General features: G+C 44.8%; 1 protein-coding gene across 4 annotated transcripts; it reads left to right on the top strand.

Moving 5' to 3' along the window:
* The first annotated feature begins 719 nt into the window (after positions 1 to 719).
* On the top strand, positions 720 to 21543 carry tbk1 (TANK-binding kinase 1). 4 transcript variants are annotated; one of them, XR_011909943.1, is made up of 22 exons: positions 720 to 787; positions 3397 to 3503; positions 3998 to 4138; positions 6880 to 7009; positions 7096 to 7277; positions 7811 to 7971; positions 8047 to 8157; positions 10346 to 10525; positions 10607 to 10803; positions 10890 to 10948; positions 11029 to 11120; positions 16634 to 16735; positions 16803 to 16881; positions 18548 to 18669; positions 18737 to 18813; positions 18884 to 18923; positions 19003 to 19104; positions 19172 to 19268; positions 20362 to 20462; positions 20542 to 20613; positions 20688 to 20792; positions 20828 to 21543. XR_011909943.1 is itself a non-coding variant. In XM_072377225.1 (21 exons), the coding sequence occupies exons 2-21, from the start codon at positions 3417 to 3419 to the stop codon at positions 20725 to 20727; spliced, it is 2172 nt and encodes a 723-aa protein (XP_072233326.1). In that variant the 5' UTR covers positions 720 to 787; positions 3397 to 3416; the 3' UTR covers positions 20728 to 21543. The 4 variants fall into 4 exon arrangements, 3 of the variants coding, with proteins under 3 accessions (XP_072233326.1, XP_072233328.1, XP_072233327.1); XM_072377225.1 differs by having other exon boundaries at positions 20688 to 21543; XM_072377226.1 differs by lacking the exon at positions 720 to 787 and adding an exon at positions 920 to 1095 and having other exon boundaries at positions 20688 to 21543.
* The last annotated feature ends 194 nt before the right edge of the window (positions 21544 to 21737 follow it).

Below are 21737 nucleotides of genomic sequence, written 5' to 3'. Positions count from 1 at the left end.
TATGACTGGAGGAATTACTGGATGCCAGATAACATCAGAATGAGACAAAAATGTAAAAAGATAAAAATAGTCGGGGACTATTTAGCACAAAGGCTAAGTTTGGCCACTAAACATCTGCACAACACATCTGGCAACACAAAACAAAGACAGACCACATCTGTATGGTTTGTCGTTGTTTTGTGTTGGATTTTGACATGAGGTTCTGACGCTTCGGTGAAAATTCACAGCCGGAAACTGGTCAAATTCTAAGTGAATGAAACGTGTAGTTGAATGCAAACGGGAAGATCCAGTTACTCAAGTTCATGTTCGCCTATTGAAGCTAGTAGTCAATAAAAATCACACTGAAGTCTGTCTATAGCTAAAACATGTAAATATAGACTCACAATTAATGTGATTAACGGATATCTTACAGAGATTTAATTACAATCGGTTTTTACTTTTGATTTCTCTACGGTTCAGTTTCCTCCATTTTACCGTAATAACGAACAACCGGCGCAGCGCTCTTTAAGCTACTCGGAGGAGACATTTTATTTTCCCTTTGTGCACGTGGCTGTGAGTCGCAGCCGATGGGACTGTTACAGAAGTCAATACTTTACAGAACACGACGATTAAAACAAAATTCTGAGCTGTTCTTGGTAGGTTTCGTTTCTTTTAATCTTATCCCGCTTTTCTGAGGTTTACGGTATCCCTTTAGTCCCGCCCCTTCTTCATCTGCTCACTGATTAGCCCGCTGCGGTCACATGACCTGCTTACAGCGGAAGAACAGGGCTCGGCCGCAGAGAGAAGGGTGAGGAAATAAACAAAAATAACAGCGAATCTTTTTAATGACGTTAAATCGCAGTTTCCGACCCCGGTTCCGTTACTTGGGGAGTCCATTGACGGACCCGGCGTTCCGAACCGGTTTCAAATCGTTAGCTCGACGCGGGTTTGAACGGCGGAGCCTGGTTCGGCAGTCGGCGAAGGTTCGCTTCGGCGACGGAATAAACGGAACACGAGAGTCCGCGAGACTCTGAACGAGTTCCGACACGTCACAGTTCGAGCTTGTTGCCGGATCCAGCGGTGGAGAGAAGCTCGCGCTGCTGTGAAGCCCCGCAGGTGAAGGTGTTCTGTTTCCGGTCAGCTGCCTATCACCAACGCCGCTAATCAATACAGTGATCGATCAGCTTCGGGAGCGGTAACGTGCCGTGTCATCGTCACAGCACGTCGTGCGCACTTTTGTTGTTTTGGGCCTCGAATGGGAATTTCCCACCGGCCGCGATGACGTCACGACGCACCGAATGACGCTCGGAGAACTTGAGCCTTTTATTGGTTTATTTATTGATTTTAGGGGGAGTGTCTTCAGTTTTTGTTCAGATATTGATCAGCTGTGAGTATTGATACTGATTGGTCTTTTGTATGAATTGCTGATCACACGCTGCAGGTAAACTGATCACTTGTATTAATCAGCTGTTCCAGTGCAGATGTGATGATCAATACACCTGTGATCAGGTGACTTATTCTGTCAGTAGTGATCAGTGTATTGATCAGTGTTTTCAGCTGTATTGATCAGTGTTTTCAGCTGTATTGATCAGTGTATTGATCAGTGTTTTCAGGTGTATTGATCAGTGTTTTCAGCTGTATTGATCAGTGTTTTCAGGTGTATTGATCAGTGTTTTCAGCTGTATTGATCAGTGTTTTCAGCTGTATTGATCAGTGTTTTCAGGTGTATTGATCAGTGTTTTCAGCTGTATTGATCAGTGTTTTCAGCTGTATTGATCAGTGTTTTCAGCTGTATTGATCAGTGTTTTCAGCTGTATTGATCAGTGTTTTCAGGTGTATTGATCAGTGTATTGATCGGTGTTTTCAGGTGTATTGATCAGTGTTTTCAGGTGTATTGATCAGTGTTTTCAGGTGTATTGATCAGTGTTTTCAGGTGTATTGATCGGTGTTTTCAGGTGTATTGATCAGTGTTTTCAGGTGTATTGATCAGTGTTTTCAGGTGTATTGATCAGTGTTTTCAGGTGTATTGATCAGTGTATTGATCAGTGTTTTCAGGTGTATTGATCAGTGTTTTCAGCTGTATTGATCGGTGTATTGATCGGTGTTTTCGACTGTATTGATCGGTGTTTTCGGCTGTATTGATCAATGTTTTCAGGTGTATTGATCAGTGTTTTCAGGTGTATTGATCAGTGTTTTCAGCTGTATCGATCAGTGTTTTCAGGTGTATTGATCAGTGTTTTCAGGTGTATTGATCGGTGTATTGATCAGTGTTTTCAGCTGTATTGATCGGTGTTTTCAGCTGTATTGATCAGTGTTTTCAGGTGTATTGATCGGTGTATTGATCGGTGTTTTCAGCTGTATTGATCGGTGTTTTCAGCTGTATTGATCGGTGTTTTCAGCTGTATTGATCAGTGTTTTCAGCTGTATTGATCAGTGTTTTCAGCTGTATTGATCAGTGTTTTCAGCTGTATTGATCAGTGTTTTCAGCTGTATTGATCAGTGTTTTCAGCTGTATTGATCAGTGTTTTCGGCTGTATTGATCGGTGTTTTCATTTGTATTGATCGTGTTTTCAGCTGTATTGATCGGTGTTTTCAGCTGTATTGATCGGTGTATTGATCAGTGTTTTCGGCTGTATTGATCGTGTTTTCAGTTGTATTGATCAGTGTTTTCAGCTGTATTGATCGGTGTTTTCAGCTGTATTGATCAGTGTATCGATCAGTGTTTTCAGCTGTATCGATCAGTGTTTTCAGCTGTATTGATCGGTGTTTTCAGCTGTATTGATCAGTGTATCGATCAGTGTTTTCAGCTGTATTGATCAGTGTTTTCAGCTGTATTGATCGTGTTTTCAGCTGTATTGATCGGTGTTTTCAGCTGTATTGATCAGTGTTTTCAGCTGTATTGATCGTGTTTTCAGCTGTATTGATCAGTGTTTTCAGCTGTATTGATCGGTGTTTTCAGCTGTATTGATCGGTGTATTGATCAGTGTTTTCGGCTGTATTGATCGGTGTTTTCAGCTGTATTGATCGGTGTATTGATCAGTGTATTGATCAGTGTATTGATCAGTGTTTTCAGGTGTATCGATCGGTGTTTTCGGCTGTATTGATCAGTGTTTTCGGCTGTATTGATCAGTGTTTTCGGCTGTATTGATCAGTGTTTTCGGCTGTATTGATCGGTGTATTGATCAGTGTTTTCAGCTGTATTGATCGGTGTATTGATCAGTGTTTTCAGCTGTATTGATCGGTGTTTTCAGTTGTATTGATCAGTGTTTTCAGGTGTATCGATCAGTGTTTTCAGCTGTATCGATCAGTGTTTTCAGCTGTATTGATCAGTGTTTTCAGCTGTATTGATCGGTGTTGTTTTCGGCTGTATTGATCGGTGTTTTCGGCTGTATTGATCAGTGCTTCCTGTGTTTCCAGGACCAGTGTCAGCCTCCAGGATGCAGAGCACCACCAACTACCTGTGGCTGATCTCAGACCTGCTGGGTCAGGGCGCCACGGCCAACGTTTACCGTGGACGGCACAAGGTACGACACGACAGCTGCTGCTGGATCAGAACTCTGAGCAGAACCCGGATCAGCTCGGGCTCTTGGAGAGTTCTGATTCTGGTGGTTTCACATCAGTTTACAGGAGAAAACATAAGAAACGTTTCAGTTAATTCTGAGTTAGTCAGAAGATAATCAAGCTGTTTTTGAACCTCCTCTTGGTCTTTTGTTGTTGATCATTTCTGAGGTTTAAAAGTTAAAACAACCAAAAAATTAGATAAGAAAAATCCAAACAGATTCCTAAACCATCAGAATCAACTGTGGCTGTGACCTTTCTATGTTTGGTGATCATTTTCAGGATTCTCACTGCCGATTATTCTCATTATTGATCCTCCATCACAACTCAAAATGGGTCTAAACCTCATTAATTTAATTGATTTCTGTTTAAATAACTAAAGTAAACTTCTGTTTAAAAGAAGTTTACTTTGGTTTCTGTAACTGAGGATTATTGAACTCGTGTTTGTGCGTTTTCATAGAAAACCGGCGACCTGTACGCGGTCAAGGTGTTCAACAACCTGAGCTTCCTGCGGCCGCTGGACGTCCAGATGAGAGAGTTCGAGGTTCTGAAGAAGCTCAACCACAAGAACATCGTGAAGCTGTTCGCTGTGGAGGAGGAGGTCGGTATCTGCCCCATCGGGCTGCTTTTAACGCTCTGAAAAGTCGGGAAATGAGGAAATGATGTCATGCAGGAGCTCAGAGGTTGTGTTGTGGATCAGGAGCAGCTCAGGAAACAGGATAAAACCTTCAGATTGATCAGTTTGTTGAATCTTTTTATGAGGAGGCGTGTCCTGCTGCGGTGGTTATCCCTGACAGGCGGTGCCCCCCCGCCTCGCTGCTCAGATCCAGCTCAGTTTCACCCGCAGCAGAAAGGCTCGTGTGGATGTTTTTAGTGGCTGTTTGAGGGTTGATGTTCCTCTGAAAGCTTTAATGTCTGCGTGATCGAAGCGTTAGACGGACCCGGTACTGGAAGGAGTTCAGAACCGAGCTGCTGCCCAGTGCACTGGTGCCAAACACCTTCAGGTGCAGCTCCACCCTATGGATCACTTCTCCATCAGGTGGAACTTTGTTTCTTTTCTTTTTTCCAAAGGAATCCAGAGTCGGGCTCTGTGAGCATCACTTTTAAAGGTGGTATAATTCAGATAATTCATCTTGGACACGTGTGGAAGCTGAGGGGAAGTTTCTGGCTTTTTTATCTGCCATGATGCTGCCTCAGCTTGTGTCTGAGCAGGAAGTCTCTGATGATGATTCCCACCTCCATAGAGTCCATAGAAGCACATTTTGACCCTATAATCCTCTGCCTGTGTGGTGTTTCCACACCAGACAGCGATGCCTCTCCATCTGTAGGCCTGGGTGAGCAGAGACGGTTCAGAGCAGCTGTCCTGATGAAGTAAAGCCTGAGTCCAGCTCAGCTGTGACCTGCAGTCCCAGGAAGCTGCAGCTCTGTCCAGCTCAGTCCCTCTGAGGAGGAGGAGGACGATTCTTCCTGTATCCAGCCTTGTTTCCTTGGTCTGTCTGGTGTCAGATCATCTCTGAAGTTTTATCTTTCTGCTTTAAAGTTAAACCCTGAAGCTCGTGTGAAGGTTCAGTGGATTTCTTAAAGTTAAAGTTAAATATCTCAGAATAACGGAGGTTATAATGTGGTGAAGATCACAAAATGAACGTTATTTTTGACCCTGTTTTCAGTTCTGACTGTTTAATGAAGTGAATCCCAGTCAGATGTGTGTGTTTGTGGCTGATATTAACAGTTCAAAGGTCAGAAATGGTTCGCCCTGAGTTCAGTCTGTCAGGCAGGTTTTATTTCAGTGTGGCATACAAGTTAAAACCAGCTGTGAAACTCTGAATCAGGACCAGACCAGGCCTCATCTTGTTGTTTGGCTTGTTATACGGTGTTTTAAGGCGTTCTACGGTGTTCTAAGGTGTTCTAAGGCGTTCTAAAGCGTTCTAAGGCGTTCTAAAGCGTTCTAAGGCGTTCTAAGGCGTTCTAAGGTGTTCTAAGACGTTCTAAGGTGTTCTAAGACGTTCTAAGGTGTTCTAAGGCGTTCTAAGGCGTTCTAAGGCGTTCTAAGGCGTTTTAAGGTGTTCTAAGGTGTTCTGAGGCGTTCTAAGGCGTTCTAAGGCGTTCTAAGGCGTTCTAAGGCGTTCTAAGGCGTTCTAAGGCGTTCTAAGGCGTTCTAAGGCGTTCTAAGGAGTTCTAAGGAGTTCTAAGGAGTTCTAAGGAGTTCTACGGTGTTCTAAGGTGTTCTAAGGAGTTCTAAGGAGTTCTAAGGCGTTCTAAGGCGTTCTAAGGCGTTCTAAGGAGTTCTAAGGCGTTCTAAGGCGTTCTACGGCGTTCTACGGCGTTCTAAGGAGTTCTAAGGAGTTCTAAGGAGTTCTACGGTGTTCTACGGTGTTCTAAGGAGTTCTAAGGTGTTCTAAGGTGTTCTAAGGCGTTCTAAGGCGTTCTAAGGCGTTCTAAGAAGTTCTAAGATGTTCTAAGATGTTCTAAGATGTTCTAAGGTGTTCTAAGGTGTTCTAAGGTGTTCTAAGGTGTTCTAAGGTGTTCTAAGGCGTTCTAAGGCGTTCTAAGGCGTTCTAAGGTGTTCTAAGGCGTTCTAAGATGTTCTAAGATGTTCTAAGGTGTTCTAAGGTGTTCTAAGGTGTTCTAAGGTGTTCTAAGGTGTTCTAAGGCGTTCTAAGGCGTTCTAAGGCGTTCTACGGCGTTTTACGGTGTTCTAAGGCGTTCTAAGGCGTTCTACGGTGTTTTACGGTGTTCTAAGGCGTTCTAAGGCGTTCTACGGCGCTCTAAGGCGTTCTAAGGCCTTCTAAGGCGTTCTAAGGCGTTCTAAGGCGTTCTAAGGCGTTCTACGGCGCTCTAAGGCCTTCTAAGGCCTTCTAAGGCCTTCTAAGGCCTTCTAAGGCGTTCTAAGGCGTTCTAAGGCGTTCTAAGGCGTTCTACGGTGTTTTACGGTGTTCTAAGGCGTTCTAAGGCGTTCTACGGCGTTTTACGGTGTTCTAAGGCGTTCTAAGGCGTTCTACGGCGCTCTAAGGCGTTCTAAGGCCTTCTAAGGCCTTCTAAGGCGTTCTAAGGCGTTCTAAGGCGTTCTAAGGCGTTTTAAGGTGTTCTAAGGTGTTCTAAGGTGTTTTAAGGTGTTCTAAGGTGTTTTAAGGCGTTCTAAGGCGTTCTAAGGAGTTCTAAGGAGTTCTAAGGAGTTCTAAGGAGTTCTAAGGAGTTCTACGGTGTTCTAAGGTGTTCTAAGGAGTTCTAAGGAGTTCTAAGGCGTTCTAAGGAGTTCTAAGGAGTTCTACGGTGTTCTAAGGTGTTTTAAGGTGTTCTAAGGTGTTCTACGGCGTTCTAACCTGTTCCTGCTCTCCCTCTCAGTCCAACACCCGCCATAAGGTGCTGGTGATGGAGTACTGCCCCTGCGGCAGCCTCTACACCGTCTTAGAGGAGCCGTCCAACGCCTACGGACTCCCCGAGGACGAGTTCCTCATCGTGCTTCACGACGTGGGTGAGGACCGCTCCAGATGTTCCGCCACATGTTTGTGTTTGAGCGTGTGAAAGTGGTCAGGTAACGTGTTGCCCCCCCCCCCGCAGTGGCAGGTATGAACCACCTGAGAGAGTACGGCATCGTTCACCGCGACATCAAGCCTGGGAACATCATGCGGGTCATCGGGGAGGACGGCCGCTCCGTCTACAAGCTGACAGACTTCGGAGCCGCCCGCGAGCTGGAGGACGACGAGCAGTTTGTGTCCCTGTACGGCACCGAGGAATACCTGGTGAGGAAGGGACACCTGGGGGGGGGGGACACCTGGGGGGGCGGGGGACACCTGGGGAGGGGGGAACTCGCACCTGGGGAGGAAACTCACACCTGGGGAGGAAACTCGCACCTGGGGGGGAAACTCGCACCTGGGGAGGGAAACTCACACCTGGGGAGGAAACTCGCACCTGGGGGGGAAACTCGCACCTGGGGGGGAAACTCGCACCTGGGGGGGAAACTCGCACCTGGGGAGGGAAACTCACACCTGGGGAGGAAACTCGCACCTGGGGAGGAAACTCGCACCTGGGAGGGAAACTCGCACCTGGGGGGGAAACTCGCACCTGGGGGGGAAACTCGCACCTGGGGGGGAAACTCGCACCTGGGGAGGGAAACTCACACCTGGGGAGGAAACTCGCACCTGGGGAGGAAACTCGCACCTGGGAGGGAAACTCGCACCTGGGGGGGAAACTCGCACCTGGGGAGGAAACTCGCACCTGGGGGGGAAACTCGCACAGGAACCACCCTCATCTCTTCTTCGTCTGTTCCCCGCAGCACCCGGACATGTACGAGCGCGCCGTGCTGAGGAAGGACCACCAGAAGAAGTACGGCGCCACGGTGGACCTGTGGAGCATCGGCGTCACGTTTTACCACGCCGCCACTGGCAGCCTCCCCTTCAGGCCCTTCGAGGGGCCCAGAAGGAACAAAGAAGTGATGTAAGAGCTCAACGTGGCGCCGCTCACCTGGTCTGATGACATCATGCTGACGCACAACCTTGTCATGTGTCTCAGGTATAAAATCATCACGGAGAAGCCATCGGGGACCATCTCAGGTCATCAGAAGAGTGAGAACGGGAAGATTGAGTGGAGCACGGAGATGCCGGTGTCCTGCAGTCTGTCCAAGTAGGAAAAAGCTGCTGTTACCATGGAGATGCTGCTGTTTACAGTCAGAAACTACAAATATGATGTTTATAAACATAGGGAGGCTGCTGTTTACAGTCAGAAACAACAAACACGGTGTTTATAAACAGGAAGGCTGCTGTTTACCGTCAGAAAGGACAAATACGATGTTTATAAACATGGGGAGGCTGCTGTTTACAGTCAGAAAGGACAAACACGATGTTTATAAACACAGGGAGAATGCTGTTTACAGTCAGAAAGGACAAACACGATGTTTATAAACATAGGGAGGCTGCTGTTTACAGTCAGAAACAACAAACACGATGTTTATAAACATAGGGAGGCAGCTGTTTACAGTCAGAAAGGACAAACACGATGTTTATAAACATGGGGAGGCAGCTGTTTACAGTCAGAAACAACAAATACGATGTTTATAAACATAGGGAGGCTGCTGTTTACAGTCAGAAACAACAAATACGATGTTTATAAACATGGGGAGGCAGCTGTTTACAGTCAGAAAGGACAAATATGATGTTTATAAACATAGGGAGGCTGCTGTTTACAGTCAGAAAGGACAAACACGGTGTTTATAAGCACAGGGAGGCTGCTGTTTACAGTCAGAAAGGACAAATACGATGTTTATAAACATAGGGAGGCTGCTGTTTACAGTCAGAAAGGACAAATATGATGTTTATAAACATAGGGAGGCTGCTGTTTACAGTCAGAAAGGACAAACACGATGTTTATAAACATAGGGAGGCTGCTGTTTACAGTCAGAAAGGACAAACACGGTGTTTATAAACACAGGGAGGCTGCTGTTTACAGTCAGAAAGGACAAATATGATGTTTATAAACATAGGGAGGCAGCTGTTTACAGTCAGAAAGGACAAACACGGTGTTTATAAACACAGGGAGGCTGCTGTTTACAGTCAGAAAGGACAAATATGATGTTTATAAACATAGGGAGGCTGCTGTTTACAGTCAGAAAGGACAAACACGGTGTTTATAAACATGGGGAGGCAGCTGTTTACAGTCAGAAAGGACAAATATGATGTTTATAAACATAGGGAGGCTGCTGTTTACAGTCAGAAAGGACAAACACAGTGTTTATAAACACAGGGAGGCTGCTGTTTACAGTCAGAAAGGACAAACACGGTGTTTATAAACATAGGGAGGCTGCTGTTTACAGTCAGAAAGGACAAACACAGTGTTTATAAACATAGGGAGGCTGCTGTTTACAGTCAGAAAGGACAAACACGATGTTTATAAACATAGGGAGGCTGCTGTTTACAGTCAGAAAGGACAAACACGATGTTTATAAACATAGGGAGGCTGCTGTTTACAGTCAGAAAGGACAAACACGGTGTTTATAAACATGGGGAGGCAGCTGTTTACAGTCAGAAAGGACAAATATGATGTTTATAAACATAGGGAGGCTGCTGTTTACAGTCAGAAAGGACAAACACAGTGTTTATAAACATAGGGAGGCTGCTGTTTACAGTCAGAAAGGACAAACACAGTGTTTATAAACATAGGGAGGCTGCTGTTTACAGTCAGAAAGGACAAATATGATGTTTATAAACATAGGGAGGCAGCTGTTTACAGTCAGAAAGGACAAACACGGTGTTTATAAACATAGGGAGGCTGCTGTTTACAGTCAGAAAGGACAAACACAATGTTTATAAACACAGGGAGGCTGCTGTTTACAGTCAGAAAGAACAAATACGGTGTTTATAAACACAGGGAGGCTGCTGTTTACAGTCAGAAACAACAAACACAGTGTTTATAAACATAGGGAGGCTGCTGTTTACAGTCAGAAAGAACAAATACGGTGTTTATAAACACAGGGAGGCTGCTGTTTACAGTCAGAAACAACAAACACAGTGTTTATAAACATAGGGAGGCTGCTGTTTACAGTCAGAAAGAACAAATACGGTGTTTATAAACATAGGGAGGCTGCTGTTTACAGTCAGAAAGGACAAATACGATGTTTATAAACATAGGGAGGCTGCCGTTTACAGTCAGAAACAACAAATACGATGTTTATAAACATAGGGATGCTGCTGTTTACAGTCAGAAAGGACAAACACGGTGTTTATAAACATAGGGAGGCTGCTAGTATAGCATCTGTGGGCACAGCCTGAACCGGTCACCTTATATAACCTCGTCATGGCGCCTCTGGATGTTTCAGGGGTCTGCAGAGCCTCCTGACTCCAGTCCTGGCCAACATCCTGGAGGCCGACCAGGAGAAATGTTGGGGCTTCGATCAGTTCTTTGCTGAAACCAACGACATCCTGCACCGGACTGTGGTTTACGTCTTCAGCCTGCAGCAGGCCACACTGCACCATGTCTACATCCACGAGTACAACACGTAAGCCCTGCTTCAGGTCCTGCTCGGCGCCATCCTCCCGGTCCACATGTCTGTCAGCCGCTGTTCCTCATGTGTCCACAGGGTGTCGCTGTTTCAGGAGCTGCTGTGCCGCAGGACCAGCATCCCTCTGCACAACCAGGAGCTGCTGTACGAGGGTCGCCGGCTCGTCCTCGACCCCAACCGTCAGGCCAAGAACTTCCCCAAGACTTCCAGGGACAACCCCATCATGCTCGTCAGCAGAGAGTCCGTCACCACCGTGGGACTCATCTTTGAAGACCGTACGAGGCGCCTTCCGGCTCTGATCTGAGGCTTTCATGAGGTCGCTCTGCAGAGAACGTAACCGGATCTGTTTTTGTCTTCACAGCGTGTCCCCCTAAAGTTCAGCCGCGCTACGACCTCGACCTGGACGCCAGCTACGCAAAGGTCCAGAGCCAACGCACCGTCGTGTCCAGTCACGCCTTCGGTCATGTGACGCTCGCTGACCCTTCTGTGTTGTCCTTCAGACTTTTGCAGGTGACGTCGGACATTTGTGGAAGACGTCAGAGTCTCTGCTGGTTTATCAGGAGCTGGTGCGGAAAGGAGTTCGAGGTTTGATGTGAGTCGTGCTCTTAAAATGCTATAAAATGCTATGAAATGCTATGAAATGCTATAAAATGCTATGAAATGCTATAAAATGCTATAAAATGCTATGAAATGCTATGAAATGCTATAAAATGCTATAAAATGCTATGAAATGCTATGAAATGCTATAAAATGCTATAAAATGCTATGAAATGCTATAAAATGCTATGAAATGCTATGAAATGCTATAAAATGCTATAAAATGCTATGAAATGCTATAAAATGCTATGAAATGCTATAAAATGCAGCCGTATCACATCACACCTGCCGTGGCTTCTCCACACTGGATCCAGCCCATTACAGGGTCCAGTTTAGCGTGTCATTGCTTGTTTTTAAGCGTGTCAGAAGTGACGCCACCTCACCCGTCTGAGCCTTTGAAGCTCCATGAATCAGGTGGTACCTTTTAAAGTGTCCTGATCAACAGTTCTGCAGCTTTCTGTAACCTTTAAAGTGTCCTGATCAATAGTTCTGCAGCTTTCTGAAACCTTTAAAGTGTCCTGATCAAAAGTTCTGCAGCTTTCTGAAACCTTTAAAGTGTCCTGATCAACAGTTCTGCAGCTTTCTGAAACCTTTAAAGTGTCCTGATCAACAGTTCTGCAGCTTTCTGTAACCTTTAAAGTGTCCTGATCAACAGTTCTGCAGCTTTCTGAAACCTTTAAAGTGTCCTGATCAATAGTTCTGCAGCTTTCTGAAACCTTTAAAGTGTCCTGATCAATAGTTCTGCAGCTTTCTGTAACCTTTAAAGTGTCCTGATCAACAGTTCTGCAGCTTTCTGAAACCTTTAAAGTGTCCTGATCAACAGTTCTGCAGCTTTCTGAAACCTTTAAAGTGTCCTGATCAATAGTTCTGCAGCTTTCTGTAACCTTTAAAGTGTCCTGATCAATAGTTCTGCAGCTTTCTGTAACCTTTAAAGTGTCCTGATCAATAGTTCTGCAGCTTTCTGTAACCTTTAAAGTGTCCTGATCAATAGTTCTGCAGCTTTCTGAAACCTTTAAAGTGTCCTGATCAATAGTTCTGCAGCTTTCTGAAACCTTTAAAGTGTCCTGATCAACAGTTCTGCAGCTTTCTGAAACCTTTAAAGTGTCCTGATCAATAGTTCTGCAGCTTTCTGAAACCTTTAAAGTATCCTGATCAATAGTTCTGCAGCTTTCTGTAACCTTTAAAGTGTCCTGATCAACAGTTCTGCAGCTTTCTGAAACCTTTAAAGTGTCCTGATCAATAGTTCTGCAGCTTTCTGTAACCTTTAAAGTGTCCTGATCAATAGTTCTGCAGCTTTCTGAAACCTTTAAAGTGTCCTGATCAATAGTTCTGCAGCTTTCTGAAACCTTTAAAGTGTCCTGATCAACAGTTCTGCAGCTTTCTGAAACCTTTAAAGTGTCCTGATCAATAGTTCTGCAGCTTTCTGAAACCTTTAAAGTGTCCTGATCAATAGTTCTGCAGCTTTCTGAAACCTTTAAAGTGTCCTGATCAACAGTTCTGCAGCTTTCTGAAACCTTTAAAGTGTCCTGATCAATAGTTCTGCAGCTTTCTGTAACCTTTAAAGTGTCCTGATCAACAGTTCTGCAGCTTTCTGAAACCTTTAAAGTGTCCTGATCAACAGTTCTGCAGCTTTCTGAAACCTTTAAAGTGTCCTGATCAACAGTTCTGCAGCTTTCTGAAACCTTTAAAGTGTCCTGATCAACAGTTCTGCAGCTTTCTGAAACCTTTAAAGTGTCCTGATCAATAGTTCTGCAGCTTTCTGAAACCTTTAAAGTGTCCTGATCAACAGTTCTGCAGCTTTCTGAAACCTTTAAAGTGTCCTGATCAACAGTTCTGCAGCTTTCTGAAACCTTTAAAGTGTCCTGATCAATAGTTCTGCAGCTTTCTGAAACCTTTAAAGTGTCATGATCAATAGTTCTGCAGCTTTCTGTAACCTTTAAAGTGTCCTGATCAACAGTTCTGCAGCTTTCTGAAACCTTTAAAGTGTCCTGATCAACAGTTCTGCAGCTTTCTGAAACCTTTAAAGTGTCCTGATCAACAGTTCTGCAGCTTTCTGAAACCTTTAAAGTGTCCTGATCAACAGTTCTGCAGCTTTCTGAAACCTTTAAAGTGTCCTGATCAATAGTTCTGCAGCTTTCTGTAACCTTTAAAGTGTCCTGATCAACAGTTCTGCAGCTTTCTGAAACCTTTAAAGTGTCCTGATCAACAGTTCTGCAGCTTTCTGAAACCTTTAAAGTGTCCTGATCAACAGTTCTGCAGCTTTCTGAAACCTTTAAAGTGTCCTGATCAACAGTTCTGCAGCTTTCTGAAACCTTTAAAGTGTCCTGATCAATAGTTCTGCAGCTTTCTGAAACCTTTAAAGTGTCCTGATCAATAGTTCTGCAGCTTTCTGAAACCTTTAAAGTGTCCTGATCAATAGTTCTGCAGCTTTCTGTAACCTTTAAAGTGTCCTGATCAATAGTTCTGCAGCTTTCTGTAACCTTTAAAGTGTCCTGATCAGCAGTTCTGCAGCTTTCTGAAACCTTTAAAGTGTCCTGATCAACAGTTCTGCAGCTTTCTGAAACCTTTAAAGTGTCCTGATCAACAGTTCTGCAGCTTTCTGAAACCTTTAAAGTGTCCTGATCAATAGTTCTGCAGCTTTCTGTAACCTTTAAAGTGTCCTGATCAACAGTTCTGCAGCTTCCTGGAACCTTTAAAGTGTCCTGATCAATAGTTCTGCAGCTTTCTGAAACCTTTAAAGTGTCCTGATCAATAGTTCTGCAGCTTTCTGTAACCTTTAAAGTGTCCTGATCAACAGTTCTGCAGCTTTCTGAAACCTTTAAAGTGTCCTGATCAATAGTTCTGCAGCTTTCTGAAACCTTTAAAGTGTCCTGATCAACAGTTCTGCAGCTTTCTGTAACCTTTAAAGTGTCCTGATCAACAGTTCTGCAGCTTTCTGAAACATTTAAAGTGTCCTGATCAACAGTTCTGCAGCTTTCTGAAACCTTTAAAGTGTCCTGATCAATAGTTCTGCAGCTTTCTGAAACCTTTAAAGTGTCCTGATCAACAGTTCTGCAGCTTTCTGAAACCTTTAAAGTGTCCTGATCAATAGTTCTGCAGCTTTCTGAAGCCTTTAATGTGTCCTGATCAATAGTTCTGCAGCTTTCTGAAACCTTTAAAGTGTCCTGATCAATAGTTCTGCAGCTTTCTGAAACCTTTAAAGTGTCCTGATCAATAGTTCTGCAGCTTTCTGTAACCTTTAAAGTGTCCTGATCAACAGTTCTGCAGCTTTCTGAAACCTTTAAATTGTCCTGATCAATAGTTCTGCAGCTTTCTGAAACCTTTAAAGTGTCCTGATCAACAGTTCTGCAGCTTTCTGAAACCTTTAAAGTGTCCTGATCAACAGTTCTGCAGCTTTCTGAAACCTTTAAAGTGTCCTGGTCAATAGTTCTGCAGCTTTCTGAAACCTTTAAAGTGTCCTGATCAACAGTTCTGCAGCTTTCTGAAACCTTTAAAGTGTCCTGATCAATAGTTCTGCAGCTTTCTGAAACCTTTAAAGTGTCCTGATCAACAGTTCTGCAGCTTTCTGAAACCTTTAAAGTGTCCTGATCAATAGTTCTGCAGCTTTCTGTAACCTTTAAAGTGTCCTGATCAATAGTTCTGCAGCTTTCTGTAACCTTTAAAGTGTCCTGATCAACAGTTCTGCAGCTTTCTGAAACCTTTAAAGTGTCCTGATCAATAGTTCTGCAGCTTTCTGACACCTTTAAAGTGTCCTGATCAACAGTTCTGCAGCTTTCTGAAACCTTTAAAGTGTCCTGATCAATAGTTCTGCAGCTTTCTGACACCTTTAAAGTGTCCTGATCAATAGTTCTGCAGCTTTCTGTAACTTCAAAGTGTCCTGATCAACAGTTCTGCAGCTTTCTGTAACCTTTAAAGTGTCCTGATCAACAGTTCTGCAGCTTTCTGTAACCTTTAAAGTGTCCTGATCAATAGTTCTGCAGCTTTCTGACACCTTTAAAGTGTCCTGATCAATAGTTCTGCAGCTTTCTGAAACCTTTAAAGTGTCCTGATCAACAGTTCTGCAGCTTTCTGTAACCTTTAAAGTGTCCTGATCAACAGTTCTGCAGCTTTCTGTAACCTTTAAAGTGTCCTGATCAATAGTTCTGCAGCTTTCTGAAACCTTTAAAGTGTCCTGATCAATAGTTCTGCAGCTTTCTGTAACGTTTAAAGTGTCCTGATCAATAGTTCTGCAGCTTTCTGACACCTTTAAAGTGTCCTGATCAACAGTTCTGCAGCTTTCTGTAACCTTTAAAGTGTCCTGATCAATAGTTCTGCAGCTTTCTGTAACCTTTAAAGTGTCCTGATCAATAGTTCTGCAGCTTTCTGTAACCTTTAAAGTGTCCTGATCAACAGTTCTGCAGCTTTCTGTAACCTTTAAAGTGTCCTGATCAATAGTTCTGCAGCTTTCTGAAACCTTTAAAGTGTCCTGATCAATAGTTCTGCAGCTTTCTGTAACCTTTAAAGTGTCCTGATCAATAGTTCTGCAGCTTTCTGTAACCTTTAAAGTGTCCTGATCAATAGTTCTGCAGCTTTCTGAAGCCTTTAAAGTGTCCTGATCAATAGTTCTGCAGCTTTCTGAAGCCTTTAATGTGTCCTGATCAACAGTTCTGCAGCTTTCTGAAACCTTTAAAGTGTCCTGATCAATAGTTCTGCAGCTTTCTGTAACCTTTAAAGTGTCCTGATCAACAGTTCTGCAGCTTTCTGTAACCTTTAAAGTGTCCTGATCAATAGTTCTGCAGCTTTCTGAAACCTTTAAAGTGTCCTGATCAACAGTTCTGCAGCTTTCTGTAACCTTTAAAGTGTCCTGATCAACAGTTCTGCAGCTTTCTGTAACCTTTAAAGTGTCCTGATCAATAGTTCTGCAGCTTTCTGTAACCTTTAAAGTGTCCTGATCAACAGTTCTGCAGCTTTCTGTAACCTTTAAAGTGTCCTGATCAATAGTTCTGCAGCTTTCTGAAACCTTTAAAGTGTCCTGATCAACAGTTCTGCAGCTTTCTGAAACCTTTAAAGTGTCCTGATCAACAGTTCTGCAGCTTTCTGAAACCTTTAAAGTGTCCTGATCAACAGTTCTGCAGCTTTCTGAAGCTCTTTCACAGTTTTTCTTTGGACATTTTCGGCTTTTCAGTCATTCCAAAGCTTTTCTGTGGCTGATTGTGGAGTTTATTATGCTTTTATTTCACTCATTGACTTGTGTTTACTGCTGTTTTTGGGCATATTATAACGTTTGTGCAGCTCTGTGGTTGTTTTAGACGCGCTATAAACTGACTTCTGATGACTTGACATCAGAAAAACAACATTTAAAAGCAGAAACACGGCAAAAAAATACTGAAAAATGAATTAAAAAACTCCTGAAACAGAAACAAAAGACAGTTAAAGCAAAAATTCACCCAAACTCAAGTTGTTTTTCCCTCACTTCCTGCTCCTTCTCCAGAGGATGGGAAGGTATCTAAAGTCTGTGTTTGTCCACAGCGAGCTGATGAAGGAGGACTACGGAGAGATTCAGCACAAGAAGTCTGAGGTTTTCCACCTGTGTAACTGCTGCAAACAGCTGCTGGAGAAGACCGAACAGCTGTGAGTGTCACATGATCAGTAGCAGCGAGCCTCTGAGTTTGGTGATGTAACGGCGCCACCTTTGCAGGTTCGAGGTGCTGATGCAGGCCAGCATGCTGTCGTCAGAGTACGACGAGATCTCAGACATGCACAAGAAAGTCCTCAGGGTGAGTAACCCCCCCTCTGTCATCATCATCATCCAGCTGTTGAATGATGGAACTCTGCACTCTGATTGGCTGGATTGTCAGGTCCTTAAACAGCCTTTGGAGGCTCAGTTAGATGCAAATTAGTGCAAATCTGTCACATCTGCGGCTAACCTGTCACCTTTAATGAGGTCCTGGTCTGTGTTTGGACCTATTTCGGACCTTTTTCCAGGAACAAGAGTTGGAGGGAAGGTTTGGGGGCGGGGCTTAAAGAGTGGAACCTTTCTGATTGGTTGAGTGGTCCCAGTGATTAGTTCCGTCAGGTTTAACCTCCTTAACCTCCTAAAATCTGTTAGCATGAACGTTCAGATAAACATCAGGTCACTTCCTGGTCCCCCCCCCTCCTCTGTCTTCCTCATCATCATCCAGCTGTTGAATGATGGAACTCTGCACTCTGATTGGCTGGATTGTCAGGTCCTTAAACAGCCTTTGGAGGCTCATTTAGATGCAAATTAGAGCAAATCTGTCACATCTGTGGCTAACTTGTCACCTTTAATGAGGTCCTGGTCTGTGTTTGGACCTATTTCGGACCTTTTTCCAGGAACAAGAGTTGGAGGGAAGGTTTGGGGGCGGGGCGTAAAGAGTGGAGCCTTTCTGATTGGTTGAGTGGTCCCAGTGATTAGTTCCGTCAGGTTTAACCTCCTTAACCTCCTAAAATCTGTTAGCATGAACGTTCAGAGCAAACATCGGGTCACTTCCTGGTTCCACCCCCCCCTCTGTCTTCATCATCATCATCCAGCTGTTGAATGATGGAACTCTGCACTCTGATTGGCTGGATTGTCAGGTCCTTAAACAGCCTTTGGAGGCTCATTTAGATGCAAATTAGAGAAAATCTGTCACATCTGCGGCTAACTTGTCACCTTTAATGAGGTCCTGGTCTGCGTTTGGACTTATTTCGGACCTTTTTCCATGAACAAGAACCAAACAGAGTAGGAGGGAAGGTTTGGGGGCGGGGCTTAAAGAGTGGAACCTTTCTGATTGGTTGGAGATTAACAGACTGGATCATTATGATGAACCTTTGGAGGCTCAGTTAGATACAAACTAGTGCAAATCTGTCACATCTGCGGCTAACTTGTCACCTTTAATGAGGTCCTGGTCTGTGTTTGGACCTATTTCGGACCTTTTTCCAGGAACAAGAGTTGGAGGGAAGGTTTGGGGGCGGGGCTTAAGGAGTGGAACCTTTCTGATTGGTTGGAGATTAACAGACTGGATCATTATGATGAACCTTTGGAGGCTCAGTTAGATACAAACTAGTGCAAATCTGTCACATCTGCGGCTAACTTGTCACCTTTAATGAGGTCCTGGTCTGTGTTTGGACCTATTTCGGACCTTTTTCCAGGAACAAGAGTTGGAGGGAAGGTTTGGGGGCGGGGCTTAAAGAGTGGAACCTTTCTGATTGGTTGAGTGGTCCCAGTGATTAGTTCCGTCAGGTTTAACCTCCTTAACCTCCTAAAATCTGTTAGCATGAACGTTCAGAGCAAACATCGGGTCACTTCCTGGTTCCACCACCCCCCCCCACAGTCCCTGAGCTGTACGTCAGCTGGGATGTGTCCTGATGATGTCACAGGTGCAGTTTTCCAGCTGTTTCGAGCCCCCCAGGTGTGTTCAGGTGTTGCTTCTGTGGCTGCAGATCTCCAACTCTCTGGAGCCCATCGACCGAACGACGCAGGAGATCAAGACCAAGTTCCTGCCGGGAAACGTGCTGAGTGACCTGTGGACGCTGCAAGTGGGGACGCACCCGGAGGACAGGAAGTAAGTCTGCTTTAAAGGCTCGTTGTGTTGGTAAGCCAGAGCGTGACGCCTGGTTTTTGCTCTGCAGCGTGGAGAAGATCAAAGTCCTGCTGGACGCCATCACAGCCATCTACCAACAGTTCAAGAAGGACAAAGCCGAGAGACGTGAGACGCACACACACCTCATTTTCTCTGGTTATTTAACGGGGGATAAACGTTTGTCCTCTGCGTTCAGGTCTGCCGTACAACGAGGAGCAGATCCACAAGTTCGATAAGTAGGTTCCTGTTTCGGCTGAGTTCTGGTTCTGTTCTGAGTCTGCAGCTCTGAGCCCGTTTCTGTCGTCTCTCCCGCAGACAGAAGCTGGTGCTTCACGCCGGTAAAGCCAGGTCTCTGTTCACCGAGGAGTGCGCCATGAAGTACCGCCTCTTCATCTCCAAGAGCGAGGAGTGGATGAGGTACGTTAGCGGTAACGGCGGCCCGAAGCGCGCCGAACAGGAGGCTGAGTCCTGTGTTTGTTTGCAGGAAAGGTCACCATGTGAGGAAGCAGCTGATCGGCGTGTCGGGTCAGCTGATCAGCGTCCAGAAGGAGGTGACGGTGCTGATGGAGCGAGCCATCAAGGTAACGGCCGCCAGGAACAGGAAAACGCTCCTCCTTTACTGTTAGCGCTCTGTCTGCAGTCTCTGTCTGCCCGGATAGTCTTAAAGCTGAGCAGAGAGCTGTTAGAGTTGTTCCTGCAGCCAGGTCCAGGATTCCACCATCTGTTGTTAACCAGCTCTGTGATCCTCCTCCTTTACTGTTAGCGCTCTGTCTGCAGTCTCTGTCCGCCCGGATAGTCTTAAAGCTGAGCAGAGAGCTGTTAGAGTTGTTCCTGCAGCCAGGTCCAGGATTCCACCATCTGTTGTTAACCAGCTCTGTGATCCTCCTCCTTTACTGTTAGCGCTCTGTCTGCAGTCTCTGTCTGCCCGGATAGTCTTAAAGCTGAGCAGAGAGCTGTTAGAGTTGTTCCTGCAGCCAGGTCCAGGATTCCACCATCTGCTGTTAACCAGCTCTGTGATCCTCCTCCTTTACTGTTAGCGCTCTGTCTGCAGTCTCTGTCTGCCCGGATAGTCTTAAAGCTGAGCAGAGAGCTGTTAGAGTTGTTCCTGCAGCCAGGTCCAGGATTCCACCATCTGTTGTTAACCAGCTCTGTGATCCTCCTCCTTTACTGTTAGCGCTCTGTCTGCAGTCTCTGTCTGCCCGGTCCAAGCTCGTCCATTTTATCCTCCAGAAATCTCACATTTCCCCTGATGATTAAAGGAGGAAATGCTTTAAACTTCCTCCTTTTCCTCCATTTTGTTGCTGGTCTAGATCCCAGACGTCTCCTCTTCAGCTCATCTTGATTTGGGGTCTTTTTCCAGATATTACTCATGCTTTTTAAGGCTCAGTTTGCTGCTCCGACAGGGTAACAACTCTCCTGTTGCCGCGGTTACGCATCATAACAGATGTTACTAAAACAAGGAGGCGATTGTGCCTGTAGGGGCCGGCGGGTTTTATGGTTTTTTATGGTTTATAAAGACAGAAAAACAAGCCAACAGCCTTTTCCTCATGACTACAGTGAGAGAAAAACCATGAAATCGTGTTTTTCAGCTGAGTTTTCGATGTTTATTCCACATATGATGAGGCGGAGCTGCTGTTTAATGATGGCTGACATGTGAAGCTGAATGTGTTGCAGCTGCAGGAACAGCTTCCTCAGAAGGTTCTTCCTCTGGTGTCCAGCGGGATGAAGCCTCAGGCCTACCTGAGCCAGAACACGCTGGTGGAGATGACTCTGGGGTAAGTCCCTCCTCTAGCCCTCTAGCCCTCTTCCTCACGCCGCTCCTCAGCCGGCTGACTGCAGGTTGTTGTCTCTCAGGATGAAGAAGCTGAAGGAGGAGATGGAGGGCGTGGTCAAGGAGCTGGCCGAGAACAACCACTTCTTAGAGAGGTCAGACTTCCCTCATTTCAGGTTCTGAGTCATGAAACCGGGCCTTTCTAACCCCAGAACCCGTCCTCCTGCAGGTTCGGGACTCTGACGCTGGACGGAGGCCTGAGAGGCTGAGGACTCGCCGCCTGCTGAAGCCGCTCTGTACATAATCTGTGTTAACTGTGTAAATAATGTCAGATAAAGCCTGCTTCATCTCTCAGAGGAAAACCCGGTTCACAGATCCATTAATGACTTCATTTCCTTCTTCTGACTCCGATACGAGACCCATTAAATGGTTTAAAAGTACCAGAACTTCTCATTTCCAGCATGTCTTCACTTAGGATTTAAATTTTAGTTTATTTAGACGTTTAAAAGACTTTATTTAAGTTAGATTGACTGTTTATAAAAGGTTGAAATCCTTAAATTGACCCGAAAGCATCAGATTAAAAACTACTTTAAACATTTATTAGGATACATTCGTGGACTTGAGTCATTTTACTCAGAATAATGTAGAATATTGAATTAATCAAATGGTTAAACTACAGAAAATCTGCTTAAAAATGGAATAAATAAGATTGAATTCAGTCTTTTATTGAGTTAAATTTGCACCAAACTGAAAGAATTCATTGAAATAATCACAAATTTGGACATAAATGTGGGTTTTGGTCTCAGAATAAAGTCTTATGAACGAGTTCAGGTTAGTTAAAGTGGACCTGGGGGCTTCGGGGGGGCTTTAAGCATTACTTTCTGGGTTAGATCACATGTGAAATGTTTCCAGTGGTGCCAGATTTCATTTGATTCTCACCCTGGTGAAGGTCACAGCTGCTTCTCTCCTGTTTTCTGTCGCTGATCGACTGAAACCGTCCGTCTTTGCTCATGTTTTTGTTTTCTCAGCTGTTCAGACATCCTGTAAATAAATAAAGAAACATCTGGAGGGAAGCTGCTGCTGCCGTGTCTTCTTCGTGTTGCAGGAAATGGTTAATTTGGCATCTTCTGGGAGGAGCCTAAAGTCCACATTCACAACATTAAGCTTCCTTCTGTCCACCTGAAGCTTTGTTTTCATGAAAAAGTTCTCAGTGTCAGTAAATCCCAACTCACCGGAGGCTGGAGGCGGCTTGAAAGGTTATTACAGCTAAAACTGATGT

This window comes from Leuresthes tenuis, unplaced genomic scaffold, assembly GCF_036924035.1.
Source record: "Leuresthes tenuis unplaced genomic scaffold, fLeuTen1.0.hap1 SCAF_23, whole genome shotgun sequence".
In the NCBI taxonomy this organism is placed as follows: Eukaryota; Metazoa; Chordata; class Actinopteri; order Atheriniformes; family Atherinopsidae; genus Leuresthes; species Leuresthes tenuis.
This window is presented reverse-complemented; position numbering and strand designations above follow the sequence as displayed.